The sequence below is a fragment of the Ruditapes philippinarum genome, unplaced genomic scaffold, assembly GCF_026571515.1.
Source record: "Ruditapes philippinarum isolate M1 unplaced genomic scaffold, ASM2657151v2 ctg1753_1_1_1_1, whole genome shotgun sequence".
NCBI lineage: Eukaryota > Metazoa > Mollusca > Bivalvia > Venerida > Veneridae > Ruditapes > Ruditapes philippinarum.
Genome location: NW_026856219.1, coordinates 91,031 through 110,219, shown reverse-complemented (window position 1 = coordinate 110,219; position 19,189 = coordinate 91,031). Strand labels below are relative to the sequence as shown.

General features: G+C 34.2%; 1 protein-coding gene across 4 annotated transcripts in view; it reads right to left on the bottom strand.

Annotated features, from left to right (window-relative positions):
• The window catches only part of LOC132745835 (uncharacterized), a 146,133-nt gene that overhangs the window by 43,510 nt on the left and 83,434 nt on the right, over nt 1–19,189 (bottom strand). For all 4 annotated transcript variants that reach the window (XM_060734824.1, XM_060734826.1, XM_060734825.1 and 1 more), the window contains one exon: nt 789–927. In XM_060734824.1, the coding sequence (XP_060590807.1) occupies nt 789–927 (139 nt within the window). The remainder of the gene's footprint in view (nt 1–788; nt 928–19,189) is intronic.

Here is a 19,189-nt window from a genome sequence, read left to right as displayed (position 1 = left end):
ACAGCTTAGTGCAAAAACAACAGCATGGCTCTTTTACTTTATGAATTTGATCATTCTTTAAAGTTTGAAGGTTGTGGATCAAATGATTACGTATTGAATGTTTTTCACATTAAAGGCCCATTATACCTCAGAATGCTATTATTTTTATTTATCAAAACTTTTTATTGTTGGTGTAAAAGGTTACCCGTTGGCCAATTACCTTATCTTTTTCATATTGTGCTTTTTGTCAATACGTACAGTTATGTTTTTGTATGGAAGTCAAATTACTAGTTTGTTTGCATTTTGCTCCTTATATGACAAATAACTTCAAATTTATCGCTACTTTCTTCATGTAACAAGCATCGAACATACTTTAAAGCCATTATTTAAACATTATAGAACTCAAGTTTGATCTTTCTTAAGAAGTGAAAGTTTGTTTCTGAAACAAAATGTGGCTTTAAATTCAACATTCAAGAGACATTGACCTGTACATACTGACGCTTAAAAACAATAAGGATCTTCTTAATAATCTTGTTAAGATTTATGGCGAAGTGTTTAAATGGTTCACAAGTTGATGAGCGGAGCCGGTTTTCATAATCAAGGTAACTGTGCCATTTACGCTAAAATATTAGGTGTCTATACTTAATATAGTTGATTATACTAGGCAGTCGAAAGGTTAATTTACATCGCCATGTTTAACAGAAACGAAGACCGACAATTGCAAGCAATACACCATTTGTCTTTAAAATGGGAATGATAAAATCTTGTTAATGTTGACATATTATCAAATGACATCAGAGTATCCTTACCCTGTTCAAAAACGATCCTTTTCCTACCATCATCTCACATTGGGTGTCAGGGTTGTAAACTTGACCTGCAAGGTCGTTTGCATAAGGGTCAATGTCATCATTGCCTGTCGCTGTTCTTGCAGTCATACAGTTTCTAGAGCTTAAGTAAACAACAAATGAGTACATTTATTATATACTTGTAAATTCAATATTTTAAATATTGATTTAAAAAAAGACGTATTTTCATTTTCCGTATTTTCTCAGAGAAAACATATTTTTCGTATTTTAACTTTTTAACTTTTCTTCATAATTCAACCAATACACAAAATTTATGGGGAAGTATTTCAAATTGTAATGTCAAAACTAGAAATGTATCTATGGACACGGGGCCCCAAAACTCCACTGTTTTGTCAATCTACTGACTATAGGTCAAATATTTTTTTTGGGGTTACACGCGACGTAAGTTAGAAACTGAAAATCTTTTACTAAGTCAAAAGCAAAAACTCTACAAACACTGAATAAATTCACAAGCAAACCTTAAGGTGCAAAACTACGCATGCTGACCGACATTCTTGGAAACTTTCAAGACTACTGATCAAATACAATTTGAGATATGTATGAACAAGTTGAAAATTCCAAATTTTTTTCTATTTCAAGAGTAATAACTTTGAAAATACTGAATAAAACTCATATGATTTTAAGGGAAAATTTTGAGTAAAGGGGAAATTTTTCACTTAAGATTCTTTAAGAATACGGCCTGAGGTGCATAACTTCACATGCTGATCAGGTTCATAACTCTAGGTCAAATACTTGAGCTACGCGTGTCACAAATTACAAATTGAAAAGAGCAATTTTTTACTAAGTTCAGGGCAATAACTCTACAAATATTGAATAACTCTACAGGCAAATCCCCTAGGTGCACATCTATACACGCTGACCAAAAATTCCTGTTTAGTTTCATGACCCTATGTCAAACACTTTTGAGCTACGCACGACACAAATTGAAAATTGAAAATTTTTTACTAAGTCAAGAGCATTTACTCTGACAAAACAGAATAAATCCACAAGCGAAACACCAGGTGCACAACTTTACATAATGAGGAACATTCCTGTAAAGTTTCATGTTCCTAGGTCAAATATTTTCTGAGCTACGTGCGACACAATTTGAAAATTGCATTTTTTATAATTAAAAAAATACTAAATAAAACCATACGCAAAGACTGAGGTGCACACAACTACACATGCTTACCAATATTCCTGTAAAGTTTCATGACTCTAGGTCAAATACCTTTTGAGCTACGTGCGTCACAACATAAGAACGGACAGACGTACGTCCGCACGAACTCAAGTGACATTATGGGATGGATATCCATGTTCATTACGTACAGACTTGTTATTGTGGGAAAAAGGGTTGCCTATGGGGTGCAAATACGTTACTTGTGAGGTTTTATAGATCAAAGAGATCCAATAAAAACAAGAGCACCGCTAAGCGAAGGATTATATGCCCGAAAGTATGGTTTTTTAGTACGGTGAAGCATTTGTAAGACATGAGAATTAAATAAATTATTACCTCGTTCAAATAGCAATCCTCCAATGAAGTATGAATATTGTGGGCATATGGAACTTAAGTTATGCTCCAGAAACTTTTTTCAGTTTTAAGGTAATAGTGACCTTGACCTTTGACCTTGTGACCCCAAAATCAATAGGGGTTTTCTTCCAAATATGGACAATCATCCAATGAAGTTTGAACATCGTGGGCCAAATGGAACTTAAGATATGTTCCGGAAACTGTTTTCAGTTTTTAGGTAATAGTGACCTTGACCTTTGACCTTGTGACAACAAAATTAATAGAAGTTTTTCTGCCTATATGAACACTCAACCTATGAAGTTTGAACACTGTGGGTCAAATAGAACTTAAGTTATGCTCCAGAAACTGTTTTCAGTTTTAAGGTAATAGATACCTTGACCTTTGACCTTGTGACCACAAAATCAATAGAGTCTTCTACCCAATGTGGACGATCATCCTATGAAGTTTGAATATTGTGGGCCAAATGTTACTTAAGTTATTCTCCGGAAACCAAATTGGTAATGGACGGATGGACGCCAGGGGTGGGGGGGTATTACATAATATGCCCGAAATTCTTTCGGGCATAATTATAAAAAACCCAAAATATCAACTCAGAAAGAATGTCCAGATTGAAGGGACAGACTGACAAAGGTAATTCTAAATGCCCTCTATGGTGGGGGCACAAAATAGATAAAAACATTTATTTCATGCTTTATATAGTGTTTTACTATTATAAATCTGATGATTACATTCTGATAAACCACTAGTGAAATTTATAAAATATAATTTTCACTGTAGCCGAACTATATCTGAATGCGGATGAAAGAAATATCATAACTAAATGGAATAACAGGCAAAAATAAATGCCGTCATACATATTTTTATTTTAAGAAAAGAAAGTCATCATACATCATGTTAAAAATGTAACAAAATTAGAGAAATATATCGGAACTATATTTCAAAATTGATGATGTGACGTTATGATGTGATGACGTCAGAGAGGAGAATGCACGACGTTACGCGGCAAAATCAGTAAAAATTACTTAAAATCACTTAAAATACATGAAATAAAAAGAAAATTTATTTGTTTTGTATATAAGATTGAAATATATTTCATTCGGGAACACCCCAGCTATCATATTTTCACTCGTGGCTACGCCACTCATGAAAATAGCAAGCCTCGTTACCGCCCAATGGGCGGGTCCCCTCGGGACGGATATTCCGGTCCGAACCGCAACATATGACAGATATTATTAGTCTGTGACAACAGCCTGTGTTTGCTTCTTTTTCTTGCATATTACATATCAATTATTTTCAGAACAGAAATCACGAAAACTGATATTCTCATTACGCACTTTTTTCTTATAATAGTGTATGAGCTAACAACATTCAAACCGGTAAAATGACGTCATCCTAAGAACGCAATTCATTCATAAAAGGCGCACGACAATGGCGTCATTTTAAGCACGCGACTGGTCTTATATGAGGGTGTAAGACAGGTGTAAAGGGTAGATGATCCTGTCTGATATGCAAGAAGTAATAACATTTGGCGTTAAGCACACTTGACAGAGCGTTGTAACTATAATTAATCTACCTAATAAAACGAGAACGGTGACCCCATTTTTTTGCTTAAAATGTTTCTGTTATCATATTCTAACAACATGCAAAGTTCAAAGAAATTCTATTGGACTGTTTTCATTTTGCCTATTTGTCTACAGATATGAAAACTTCCGAAAACGTCTTTAAAGTTTATTCTATAAGGTGAAAAGGCGAGATTTCAGCATTTGATAATTCAAGCGTCTTGTCCGGTATATACCGGAATACGGTATTTAGTGTGGTACTCCAATCCTCTTTAGTCTCACTCAAATCAAACAGCGTAATTTACGAAAATCAGCACCGAACGTAATCGCTTGAAAAAAAAAGCATTCTAACACTCACGTGATTTTGTCACTATAGACAAAGAAGGAAAAAAAACTGGTGTTAAATAGCATCAAAACTCCAAACCGGTGTTAAATAGCCGATATACACCTCTCGGGCCAATGTTATTTCTTAATTAGTGATCTTCCTCATTTTGTCTTCTAAGAATGGAAATGATATCTGTCTGAATGGTGTTTATCAGCTAAAATGTCGTTTTGATGCGAAAAAAGTAACCACTCAGGGCTCATGCATTAAAACTCCAAACCGGTGTTAAATTAAGAATTGAAACACGCCCGCATTTTTCCATATTGAATAGTGTAATTATGCAATAAAACCAGTGTTGACGTTCTATATTTAGACATGTGACGTAATCATTATATGCCTGTGACGTAACCACTAAAAATGTGACGCGGAGTACGGAAACAATCAGGCACAATTTAGCTTAATTAATATCAGGTACGGCAGTATTTATTTGTTGATGTCGTGTTAAATTCAAAATAATATAATTATTCAAATCGGTGAATTTATTGCTTGATAAAAAGCACTGTCGTTCGGATGCACATCATTAGTGTGTCTTGGTTTACTTTATAGAGCCGTTGTAAGAAAACACAGTGCCCAGATAATTAAAATTATCGACAACTTCAAGAGAGGAGTTCGCGTAATGCCAGTGCTCGTCGGGTCTTATATAACCTCGCTTACGGAAAACTACAGCCTTAGTTCTTTCAGTATTGACAATAAGACCCCAGCGATCACAATATAATTTTAACAAGTCGAGATCGAGATTGCAGATCAACGGGAGTATTACCAAAAAGCACCATGTTATCAGCAAACAACATAATTTATTTCATGCTATCAAGTGTTTTATTGTAATATATCAGATGATTATATTCCGATAAACCACTAGTGAAATTTATAAAATATAATTTTCACTGCAGCCGGACTATATCTGAATGCGGATGAAAAGAGAATCATAACTAAATGGAATAACATGCAGTCATTAATTCTGTCATGTGTAAAATTTGCTTATTTCGGAAAAGAAAGTCGATGTCACCATATATCATGTTAAAAATGTAACAAAATTAGAGAAATTTAACAGAACTATATATCAAAATTCATGATGTCATGATGTCATGACGTCACAAAGGAGAATACGCGACGTTGCGCGGCAAAATCAGTAAAACATACTTAAAATCACTTAAAAAGCATGAAATAAAAAGAAATTTTATTTGTTTTACATATAAGATTGAAATACGCCACTCTTGAAAATATTGCATCTGGTGTTCACTCAGTGAAATTATATTTCAATCTTACATGCAAAACAAACAAATATCCTCTATGACTAGCAGGATTTCATCAATATTTAACACGGTGCATATCCATATCGGTACCCTCTTTGCGAAATCTGCTGAAACGGTACCCTCTTTGTACATGCACATTCTCTGCTCAAAACAAACCAGCAATGGATAACAAGCCAGTAAAAATTCATTGTAATAAGGAAAGGAGGTATGACACGTGGAAAGGATGTATACCACGGAACACTAGAATGTTTTATGTATGTGCTGATTTGTCATGTGCCCGTTTTTCATGCACTGCAACTTCACAATAAGCTACAAAAAATCAACATGTCTTGCTTCGCCCATCACCTCGACATACTGTTCGGGCTGAAATGAACCTGTGGCTTGATTATATATGCATCATACATATTTATTATGTTCATTTACATATCATCTTCGGACAAATGGCATTACATTGTCGAAAATAATTGTAAAATTTATAAAAACACCCTACTTTCGGTTTTGCAGCGGCACGGGCTACCTCTCTTCGTTTGAATTTTTATATCACAGGTACCCTCTCAATTTTAACACATAGGTACCCTCAAGGCACGATATATGCTTTTATTTGCGTTTATCGTTAAGTATGCAATATAATCCAATATTTACATAAAAGTAAGAAATATTACATACCTTACGATTAACGCAAATAAAAGCATATGTCGTTCCTTGAGGGTACCTATTTGTAAAAAATATGAGAGGGTGCCTGTGATATAAAAATTCAAATGAAGAGAGGTAGCCCGTGCCGCTGCAAAACCGAAAGTAGGGTGTTTTTATGAATTTTACAATTATTTTTGACGATATACTGCCATTTTTCCGGAGATGATATGTAAATGAACACTACTAAATATGTATGATGCATATATAATCAAGCCATAGGTTCATTTCAGCCCAAAAAATATGTCGAGGTGATGGGCGAAGCAAGACATGTCGATTTTTTTGTAGCTTATTGTGAATTTGTAGTACATGAAAACGGGCACATGACAAATCAGCACATAGACAAAACATTCTACTGTTCCGTGGTATACATCTTTTCTACGTGTCATACCTTCTTTCCTTATTATGATTAAATTTGACTGGATTGTTATCCATCGCTGGTTTGTTTTGAGCAGAGATTGGCCTGTGCAGGCGCAAAGAGGGTACCGTTTCAGCAGATTTCGCAAAGAGGGTACCGATATGGATATGCACCGTGTTTAAACCACATTCAGAAAAAGTTCAAGATCTTCTAAAAATAGAGAAAATAAAACAAGGGAGAGAACCTCGCCTTTCTTAAGACCGACCACGCATTCAAAATAATCAGAGAAAGAGTTACATCCCTTGATACATGTTTTAACAGAGGCATACATATTTCAGCAACTGTAATAGGACAGTTCAGAAAAAAATTACATGACGTATCGTATAAATCATGATCATTATAGAACGTATCAGATTCTAAATCATTCTCAGTTATAAGATCTTCCTGCAACGACGAAAAATAGTTTTAAAAAATCATCCTAAAAAAATGTGAAAAAGTCGACATCTAATAAATTATACATGGACGAATTTTTTGGCCATATATAAATATCAGAAACAAAAATGTCACTGTCCTGCTGAAAGAACGAATAATCAAATTTTAGCCATATAATACTGTCAAAATGATTTCTCACGATCGACACGCCATTTTCTATAAGACTAAGACTATTGTATTTCTAATATAGAGTGCAACACCCCCGCTGCATCGTTGGCCCGCCAGTTCCGATATTTACGAAAGAAATTAAAATAAGTATATCCATCAATGTCAAATTTGGAAGAGCTATCAGCCCAGGTTTCATATAGGAAAAAAATGTCATGTTCACACAAGCAGCTTGTAAAATTGGTATCTTCAAGTTTAGTTATGTTTAAACCGTGCACTTTCCATGAAGCAATTTTAAGTTCAGCCTCCGCGTAGTACTATTGGTTTCCATCACGCACTGGGTGGCCGTTTATGTATAACGTGTTGTAGCTAAGCCAAGCACGTTTGCCGTCACGTAACGCCTGGTCGATCAGCAATTTCCTTAGAAAATTGTTCAAAAACAAAACGCAGTAGCCAATATAAATAGGAGAAGATAATTAATTTAACGCAGTCAAGTGTCACAACAGTGGTCCGGAAAAATCCCGGTGTCCGGTATGCCCAGGATCGTTTATCAATTTTCGTTATTAAGTAGGCCTCCATCACATGTCAAGCTAAAGGTTAAATCGATATTGGTCATTATTATATAATCTAATTAATCAATTATAATTAAAGTGCTATGAATAGCTACAAATATAAAAACAAAAGCAGTTATTCGTTTCCCTATATGTTTGATAAAATGCCGGATTCCGTGCGTTCCGGAACACAGGTTGCGATATTGTCCTGTGCGACCACGTGATCCTAGAAAAAACCAGGATGAAAGAATTCCGTGGTATACATGTAATAAAAGAATGTATTTCCCGATGGTGGAAAAGCAAACTGTTTGTTTTCAGAGCAATAATGTTAAAATATGAACCTTCTGAAGTGTCATTTCGATTTCTTTCAACTATATAATGTTTTTGAGGGAGGATTTTGAAATATTAGCAAGACGGCAGTTTTTCTGCAATCTTCTGGAGGTCATTTTAAAGAGTTGATAATGTGACGTCACAATGTAGCGCCAAATATCGCGTTCAAAACAAGAGGCATCTATAAGTAATATATTACTCGGCGCTGTACAATTGCAGTTGTGATGTAAGCAATGGGGGTCGTACTTTTTTTGCTTTTATAATGAAATTAAATAAAAAGGTTGTTGTTTAGTTTTTCGTGAAATATGGTATATACATCCTCTCAACATGATAAAATGCCGTCCCGGCTCGTGAAAATATATGGCATTTTATCATGTTTCGTGAAAATATATTCCATATTTCACTCAAACGAAAAAATATCCTCTTATTATATGTAAAACAAATAAATTTTCTTTTTATTTATGCTTTTTAAGTTCTTTTAGATATTTGTTTTCTGATTTTGCCGCGTAAAGTCGTGTATTCTGCGTTATGAGTCATCACATCATGACGTCACATCATCAATTTTGAAATATAGTTCTGTTAAACTTTCTCTTATTTTGTTACATTTTTAACATCATTTATAATTACATCCACTTTCTTTTCCAAAATTTATGTATGACGGCATTTATTTTTACCTGTTAATCAATATTCTTTTTATCCGCATTCGGATATAGTCCGGCTACAGTGAAAATTATATCTTATAATTTCACTATAGTCTGTCCCATTAAAAATGGAAATGAACTTTTGCCTGGTGTGAATAAACAAAACGATGTTATATAAAAATTTAACTATTTTGTAAACTAAAAAAATGTCTCCAGGGTTCCCACAAAGAAGAGAAATCAAAATTCCCTGACTTTTCCGTGACTTTTCCCTGACCAAAACCATTTTTCCCTGACCAATAACAGCGTCAAGTTTGCACAATCTTAGAGCATTAAACTTATTTTTATACATGTATTTTGACCTCCTCCTCCCCAAACAGCCAACTAAACCTATTTTCTCCAATTCTTTATTTTAAATCATTCAAGCTAAAAAATACATGAATATTAGCGAGCAACTGTCATAAGCTACTTGTCTGGTTTACTTTCAACAAGTATGAGTACATTTATCCAAAATGTAAACTATTTGATAATACATGTCATGCTAAAAGATATTTCATTTTATTACATACTTTTCGGTGGTTTATAGAAATATATCAGTGATATAAATTGGTAATTTCTCTGTTTGAAACAGTGAAATTACCACTTTGATAATTTCACTGTTTTGAATTTAAGCCCCTTACGTTGTTTCAGTGAAATACCAGCTTGTGAACACCAAAAGTTCATATTTCACTCGTGGCTGCGCCACTCGTGAAATATACCTTTTGGTGCTCACTCAGTGAAATATATTCCGATCTTACACTGAACTAAACAAATATCCTCTATCTCTTAAAAATACAAAGCAGTGTAATTAATGGAGGATTGACTAAAACAGGCCTGCATTTTACTAAAATATATGATAGTAATCAATGGAAAACTGGTGTTGGACAAGAAACAATAAGACAGGTAATGATGTGGCTACACAAAAAGCAAAATGCAGTAAAAGCTAATAATACTACTAATAACACTAGCTATGGCAGTTAGTATCCCAAAGTTATGGTTTAATGCATGTGTGCAAAAACACAACATGGCACTAAAATGACTAGTATTTAATCGAAGTCCACTAAGTGTTTTCTCAAGTTTATCGATAGCTTTACTGGATTCTTTTATTACTTTTCTTTGACCTTGACCCTGAAGGCATTGCACTTGGCATTTGACTTCACAAGTAAGTCCATTTTCATCTTTCTTCAGCCTCCTGAGCAGATTATCAGCCTCTTTCACAAGAACAAACCTTAACCATAAACAGCTCAGGAGGCAGCTCATTTTAGCTTCTTTCTTAAAAAGATAGTTACTGTTAATGACAAAAATATCCAGAATCTTCAGGCAGAAGAATAATTATTTTTAAGAGTAAAAAAATATAAAAATAAAACAGACGCTCATAATCAAAAATAACAATAAAGATACCCAAAATAATGGAAGAAACTGCCTAAGCTTTTACTGATTTTGCTTCTTGCTGTTTGACAAACATTATTTTCTACAAAATTCCCTGACTTTTCCTTATTTTTCAAATTTCCCTGACCAATTTCAAAATTCCCTGACTTTTCCCTGACCTTGAAAAAAAATCATTTTTCCCTGACTTTTCCCTGACCGTGGGAACCCTGGTCTCCCTCGAGATTTTTCAGGATTTTACTCTATAGTGTATACTTTTCTTATGAAAGCAAATTCTTATTTCTCTATGGTAAATCTCTGTTGTTTATTTTCCGTAGCCATTGCCGAAGTACTCTTCATTTGAAGATGAACGGGAGAAAGCACGTGTCATGTTTCTAAAATATACATGAGGTTCTCGGGGTCGTTTCATGATTATTTTACAAAGCTGGATCTACAATATGTACAGTTTAGTTGCAATGCATGATGGAAAACTTAAAAAAAAAGAAAAATAAGCAACAAGAAAACCGAGTCACATGGAGTAGATCTAGAAATTGCCCTATGAATTTAAACGTTACGACAAATTCGCATTCTGAAGATTTCCTCATTGCCAGTTTCTATCCAGTTCCGTAGATCCCATTTTTTACTGCAAAACTCCTGAATGACATGACTCCTACACTTTTGATGATCCAGATTTTTTTAACTGGTAATCCGTCTCATTATTAAAACATTGTTCAATTTGTGGAGTTATCTGGGTTAGCAAATGAAATATGTAAATGAAACACATCATAATTCAGTGTGTTCCAATTCCATAATTCAAGAACGGCCCATCAATTTAAGTTGTCAACATCACAATGTTTTTAACTCTTGAAAATGGATTCCTGACGAGAAAAGCTTGATTACGTCAACAACAATTTACGACATATATGACGTAACAAAAATGCCTCGCGCTTTTTATGGATGATTCCAGTTGCGGCATTGACAGAGGGTGGTCGGGGCATATGTAACCTTAAACAGATAATTTTAAGCGTTGAGATAAATTTGTCTTGATGGCATTTAAAATATTTTTTATATCTACCCAGATTTTGCAACTTAACTTTAAAAATTACACCTTTAATTCATAATATAGACCGTCATTTGATTGGTCGATAAATTTCCCGAAAATATACCCGTAAATTTCCGAGAAAAAAAACGACCAATCAGATGACGGTTGTTTGTATTCGTCAAGATGGCGGTGTTTTATAGAAATTTCAACGGGGAAATATTTTGAAGCCGCAGGTGAGTTTATATCACATTGTCATTATAGGTTATTGGTATATTTTGATTACTTTTATGTATTTTTAATTGCCCAGCATGATAAATGTTTGTGATATTATCTCTAACGATTGCAACAGTCGTGTAACTTTGTGTTTCCTGCGTAGCCACGATCGATGTCGACCTCGCGAAAATGAACAGGTTTTTGTTACTTTGACAGCCAGTACTCGTTAAGAATAAGAGATATAAGAAACGTTTTACATTGGTTCGATAGATAAATCATTTGACTACAAATTGCATAATTCCTTTTTATTTATGCTGTCTCGTGTAAAAACCTGCGAGGCAAAAACCCTGATTGGGCATAGACACCTTCTTATGGGAGTTGTTACTTAGTATAAAGTGTAATGGGAATGGACTTGGAATATATTTCTGACTTAGGATAAATGTTTTCTACCATCAAATACATATTTTGTGAACATTAAATGAGCCGTACCCCTTTGGGCATTCCTGGACATTTTGTTGAATTGTGAGACGGAAAGTTAAATCTGTATTTGAGCCGTTTTCAAAAGATGCCACTTTTTAAAGAAATAACTTACAAAAAACTGAAGTTCGTAAAGTTATTTTTTCTTTGTGCTTAAGCTTTAGTACAATCTTTTATGTACCAAAGTTTTAATTCGGCAACCTTAATGAGTCCTTATTTTCAATAAATCCTTCTTGAAAGTACAGGGGTCTGTACAAATTGTCTCTCCTGTAACGAGTTTTTAATCACAAGTAAATCATTTTAAAACATGGACCACTGATTTGTAACATATTGCGACAACAAGATATCATATAGAGTTATAAGAAAAAATAATAGGAACTTGTCCATAAAACCATAAAAATTTCTTTGTCACAGTGTTGAAATATAGACCGAACTTGAAATACATACATTTTCAAGTATCCAAAACAACCTCGGCTACACAATATTGTCATTAGGTAGAATTTTTTTTCTACTGAAAATACAATCTTATGACGAGAAAATAGTACAAGTCTCTATAGGTATGTCACAAAAATGAAAACACAGATAGACTTTCAGTGAGGTGTTACAGGACGGACGATTAGGTTATAGGGGGGACATATTTTTGTTACAGGAAGGAAAAATCAAGGTTGTTCTATTGAAAAATTTATTAACATTAAAGCAACCGAAAAATCATACACAGAATATTGTAAAAGATTGCCAAAGCTTTAATTTATACCAACTTCATGGACTCTCTGAATAAGTCTTAATTTTTCATAGATAGATCAAACTACAACCTGTTACAGGATGGAATCGTTCGTTACATGATGGAACAAAAACATATTCGTTTTGCATAGTTAAAAACGACAACTCATATCCAATTTCTAATTAAGAAGAGAGCTTCAATGTAGAAGTGCATTTGACGGATTTTAACAATGACATGAGACACACATATGATTAATATTTACGCTTGACTTTTCTATTACTCTACTGACAACTCTTACATGTGTATCTAAACAATAAAAAAAAACTCACGAACAGTAAAGAAAACTATAAACAGTCATTGCAGAAGAACTTTTCTCTATAGATTATAAAAATAATCATAGAAGGATAGACAAAACTTTTTTCTATTAAGGTGTATATCGAAACACAATTGTCTTAATGTTTGGAATGTTATCTAAATACAACTCAAACGTCGAATATTACCAGAAAGATAAGATCATATCATATATCATCTTTATCTTTGTTTTAGTATAAAAATATTTTACTTTAATAATTATGCCTGAAATAACATCTCCTTTAATCTATCATTGACGTCTTGTATTCTTCGGATTCTTTTAATCTGTTTGTTATGCAAATATTCTGTCAGTTTCAGTGGTATTCTTTTTTTCTAATTCGTGGTCATTGTACTTGAGTGATTCTTGTGTGTTGACTTGCATGTATTCTGTTTCTTTGTTAATTTCCTTGTAAGCTACGGTACGTAATATATTTTGTTTAGCACTTTCACCTTCAGTTTGCTCGGAATCTATTTCGTCGCTATGTCATCCACGATCTCGAATAACAATTGTCCAACTATTTCGTTTTCCGTTCTTTCACAATCGTGCGTGTTTGTTGTAGCGATCTTAGTCCAACTGTCATTTACAGTTTGGTATAAGTGCTGTTTAACCGTTTCTTGATCGGTTCGCAAACTTCTTTGCATAGTTGTGTTCTTCATATCAATAATATCCATATTTGGTGATAACTGATGTTTAACTTTTCCGTTGTATTTTTGCTCCATACTCTATACGCTTGTAATGTCAATCGTCGTCTGATTGTTATTGCCGTCCTGGCATAATTGTTGTTTTGTTATTCCGTCATCGTTTTGTTCGGTACTTCTCATGTTTGCGATATCTTTTTTCGTCGCTATGCTATTCACGATCTCGGATAACAATTGTTCAACTATTTCGTTGTCCGTTCTTTCGATATCATGCGTGTTTGTTGAAGTGATCTTAGTCCCACTATCATTTATAGTTTGGGACAGCTGTTGCTTTGCCGTTCCATTGTACTTTCGCTCCGTACTTTGCACGTTTGTAAAGTTTATCGTCGTCTGATTATAATTCACTTCCTGTAATAGTTGTTGTTCTGCCGTTTCGTCGTTTGTTCGCTCAATAATTTTCATGTTTTGAATATCTTTCTTGGCGTGATTGTCATTAACGACCTTAGACACCTGTTGTTTTGCTGTGTCATCACAGTTCGTGTTTGCGGTTTCTATCTTCGTTTTGTCATCGGTGGTTGCAGATAACTGTCTTGTCTCTGATCCCTTGTCAAAACGTTGCTCATAACCTGCCTGTGAAATCTGATCAGGAGTTTGAGCACGGTCTGCTTGTCCTGTACTTTGCATGATACTGTCAGGAGTAATCTCAGTGCCGTCGTCTTTAAATTTAGTTGCTGCATGGTTTATGGCTGAACTGTCTGCTTCTTCTGTGAAACATGTCTTTCTCTCGGTACCTTCATCTTCTTCGGTCTCAGATTGCTGATCTATCGTCCCAATTAGCCTGTCCTCTAAACGAATTTCGTAAAGTCCTTTCGCATTCTTATAAACGTACACCTTAACTCCCGGCTCTTCCTCTTCTCCAGGATCGTGTTTTTGTTTGTCATGTTAGTTCTCTTTATGAAGTTTCAGCTTCTGTTGGTAATAATATCGGTAAGAGTGGAACGAAATGGTTAGGGATGCAGTGTTTTCGTTCCATATCTTTTCGATTTGAAGTCCACATTATATACAATGGTTCATGTATACTGTCTCTTGATATTGGAAGTACAAGTCTATGTAAGTCATTTCGAACATTGGAGTTTCCTAAATTTGGATAAATGGAATGAATAGGAGTGTTTAACACTGAAGCCAAAGCGTGGATCTGCCAAATACCCATGAAGCTATAATTTTCAGTGATAGACAACACTTCTTTCCTATACAAATCACGGACGTTTTTCCTATTTAGATTGGTTCCAGGAATGAACTTCTCAGAATATTGAGCATATTGCTTTGCTATGTCTGAATTCCCGCAAGAACCAGGAGCTAAATATTCATTAGATAAGTACTTTTCTTCATTTAAAACCAGTTCATGTATTATTCTTACTCTCATCTCGTCTTCATTTTCCGTTTCTCCGAAGGCTAACACACTTGCAGAAGATGGAAGACAGTTGCCATCAGCATGTACTTTGCATTTGTGTTTTTATGTCGCTTGGCATATAATCAGCTGCATTAAAATCAGCCTCAAGATAAGGATGAGAAAACATCGTGACACGTTGGTCTTTAATCTTATATGTTTCTCTATCAATTACCTTGCATTTCTTTTTTTAGTGCAGTGAAAGTTTTACATTTCCTTAAAGAGCTGAGAATATCATTGAAGTAAGATTTTCGCACGTTTTTTGAAATAAGTTCTTGCTAAATGTCTCTATCGGATAACAACTTTTGCTCTCCCTCCCTTTTCATATCTGTATTGTTTGTTTCAATGCTTTCTTGAAATTCTTTTTGTTTTTCTGGTTTTATGACTGATGATGCTTGTTCTTTCGCTTTAAAGGATGTTGTATTATTCGATTTTACTTCTGTTTTTTTTTACCTTTATCTTCTTTGATTTTCTTTGAACATTTTCACAAGGTAATTTCCGTTTCTTCTTATATTTACCATTGAGCAGATCATGTTCCTCCAGTGGAACTAGACAGGCACATTCATTACTACTGATTAGACTGCTACAAATACAACTTAACTTACGGAAAAGAATTTTCCCAGGAGTGGACTGTGCAATTAGTTGATGGATTTTTAATGTTCCGTTTACAGCTTTCAGCTCTTTATTTGCCAGTTGTTCTTGTTGTGCTTGTATTTCTTTCTCGGTTACTAAACATACTTTGGTTTTACTGTCTTGAAATTGTTTAATTAAATCTGAAGCACATACAATGTCTCCGCCATACAAAACTTTTGAATCAGCTGTTCTTTTTACCGAGCCACCTATAGCATCAGGCACACCTTTTCCATGATTACTTTCGAAAAATGTCCATTTAGCCGTTTCAAATCGATATTTGAAAGCCTCTGTTGTCAAAAGGTAAAAGTTGCCTTTCTGTCTGTATTGGCTGGATGGGCCATCACTGAAAAATTCTATGTTTATTACACTGGGATTCTGTTGTCTTATCTTAGTTAAAATTGGATGCATGTGAGCCCATATTACGCCAGGACCTGTCCGACCATGCTCTAAACAATCTGACGGTACAAAATGTCTCCTTGCTATTTTTCATGTAAATGACACCTGTATGGAGACTGATTTGTTTTTTAGAGGTACCAAAATGCATTGCCTGGACTTCATCACTCATTTTGTAAACATAATTTTCAGAAAAGTCAACATGCACAATGCAACTTGTATTATCTAAAGATTCACGTGTACTACGAAAGTACTTGAATTGTGCTCTGCAGTTATATATGTGTTTCTTGAAATAATCAAGGTCTTTTTCGAGTTTCTTCAACAGCTCTTGGGCACTACTTGTCTCGTTTTCTTTGACAGTGAATGTTATAACTTTTTCCTTCTTATCTTTTCCGTCTTTTATGGTACGTTTTTCTATCTTCATTATCCACTGAGACCACATTAACGTTTTGTTTCGAACATTTTCATTTACATTTACATTCTTATCTTTGCAATTTTCACAGAGACTGTACATGCAATTGTAATTACTTGCGTCACATACTAATTCTTTTATCAAATCATCTGCGTTATCACAACTGATGAGATTCGCCTTATGCAACACGTTCAATTTTAGGTAAAATTTTCACAGGTCTTGCACAAACATGTGTTTCTATCTGCATCTGTTGGAAATAATACCCAGAATGGTCTTAATTGGGTGAACACTGTATAACCAGGCTTACAGTCTCCCTCTGACAAAAAATTTTCATAAAGATTTTTTAAACTATCTTTTATCAAACGTCGCTGCTTCTTTTTCTTCCCTTTTGTCACCGTACTCTTTACACCTGCAACAACTCTTGAATTATCTTCTCGCAAATAAAAAGCTTTAACTTTTTTTTGAATTCGTTTTGTTAAGTTTCCCTTTTTTCGTGACTTATGCCTGTCAACACTTACACCAATCAGTTTCAATGCTGCATTTTTCATACGGTACTTTTTAACAATTTCTTCTGATAAAGTTTGTGCCATTTTAAGTTTTTCTTTCTTCTTTTTCTCATTATCATACTTCTGTTTCAATTGGTTTACTAGCACATTGTATGCAAAAAGAGATCTTTTCACGGTATTTTTCACATTTTTATCTTTATTAAAATTCCGCAGCAACTTTCGTGTTTTTGTTCTAGGTGAGTCTATATTCAGTTTACCTTTTCTAAGTCTTTCTATTTGTTTCTGACGTGCATTGAGTTTCTTTTTCAACATCTTTATTTCTATATCCTTTTGAACGTTGTCCCTATACACCTTTGCTCGTTCTCTGTTTCTCCTTTAAAGTTTTTTGTTCTTGTCTTTTTTGACGTGAACCACATTGCGGTTCATTTGCCTCATAACTTACTGGAGAAGATGGCGGTGTTACCAAATTTCTATCAAACTCTTTTGCTGTTTTCAACTTTTCCCTTTGTTCCTTCTTAAAAGTACGCCATAATTTCCTAGCATGCCTTTTCTCCCTATCTGTCATGTCTTTGACTAGCTTCTTTTTCCCGACAGATTTATCCTTTGCATATTTCTCTTTCTCCTTTTTCAAATAATCTTGTCTTCTTTGCGGGTCTGAATCTCGATTGAGTCGATACTTTCGCTGCCTTTCTGCATTTGACATCGCCATTTTCTGAAATGATATTGTAAATTATTAATGTTATGTTTGTTATTGTGCTTGGGTTTATCGCCTCTTCTTAACAGTATTTCAGTTATATACCGGCGGGAAGTTAACCTTTTCAGTGTTCCTAGTTGTTTATGTACCAGTACTTACCTGTATACCTCAAGTAAATGCCAACTACTTAATTTCACCACTCGGTTCACTTGAATCAGTGGTGGAGGACGGATGGCATCAGACTCACTGTTATCAACCAAATCGTCACATAAATAATGTACCGCGACCAGAGCTCTTACTCGCAACCCCGAGGTCCAATGTAACGCTGTCCTTATTAAGCTAAGCAGGCGTGCTAGCATGTTATGACATCATGTTCGATTAAGCATTCAAATAAATGAAATATCGGTGTAAAAGCAAAGCGTTAATTTCCTTAACGAACAAATTCAAAATTTATTAAATTAAAAAATTCTTCCTTCCTGTAACAATTACCAAAAAATTAAAATGTTTTTTTAGATAAATAAATATATATATATATTACACTTATGTCATACAGATGCATGTATTTATGTATCAGATTGTATTTTGATGCAAAAATATACAAGTACCTATTAAACACGTGTAAGTAACGAAATAAACTTAGCAGATTAAATGATTATATAAGTCCGTTCTGTTAGTCCTTCGGCTTCCCGTAACAACCATCTATACACAATATTTATCATAACTAATTCAAGTACAATTGAACGAACTTAAACAAAGGCGCATTTTATAAATCTTATAACACAGAAAATAAAAACGTGGACAATGAAAAAGTTATAAATCACGGCAAATTTCTTTTATTTGTTCCATCCTGTAACAAAATGATTGTGTACTTACATTTGTTTATTTTGTTTGCTTCTCTGCATAAGTTATCACATATCTCCAACAAAGCCTGTAAGATGATTTCTCTGATTTCAGTACTCACACTTTCACACTAGTTGCGCTGAAAAAACAAATGAGTACTGTCATATAATATTAATAAGTACCCTAGTTATATTCATTTTACAAAGTACAGTTTCCAACTAAGGGAAGTAACTATGCGAAAAAAAGTATCCATTCTGTTATAATAATACGGACATTACTCTTGACATAGCATAGTGTAGATGCAGTTTATTATAATTATAAGATTGAACAAGCAAGATTATTACAACTGGTGCATTTATATCACTCCTGTAACATTTATAAGTCCTCACTGTAACGAAACATTTTGATAGGTCTCTGATTTTAAAAAAAGAAAGAACATGAAGTGAAATATATTTTCCTCATACATAATTAACTATAAATGCATCAACTTTGCATCAAAATGAAATTAACCGTTGATTATCAAGTAAAAGAAAGAGCACCGAAACACGAGGCTATCTGATTTGTACGAGGGGGCGTAGTCCCCGAGTATAAATCAGATTGCCGAGTGTTTTGGTGTTCTTTCTCTTTTGTATCATAGTCAAACATAAAAACACGTTCCCTGTTGTCACAATTTTAAACCCCGGGAAAAAGTAACCAATGATCGA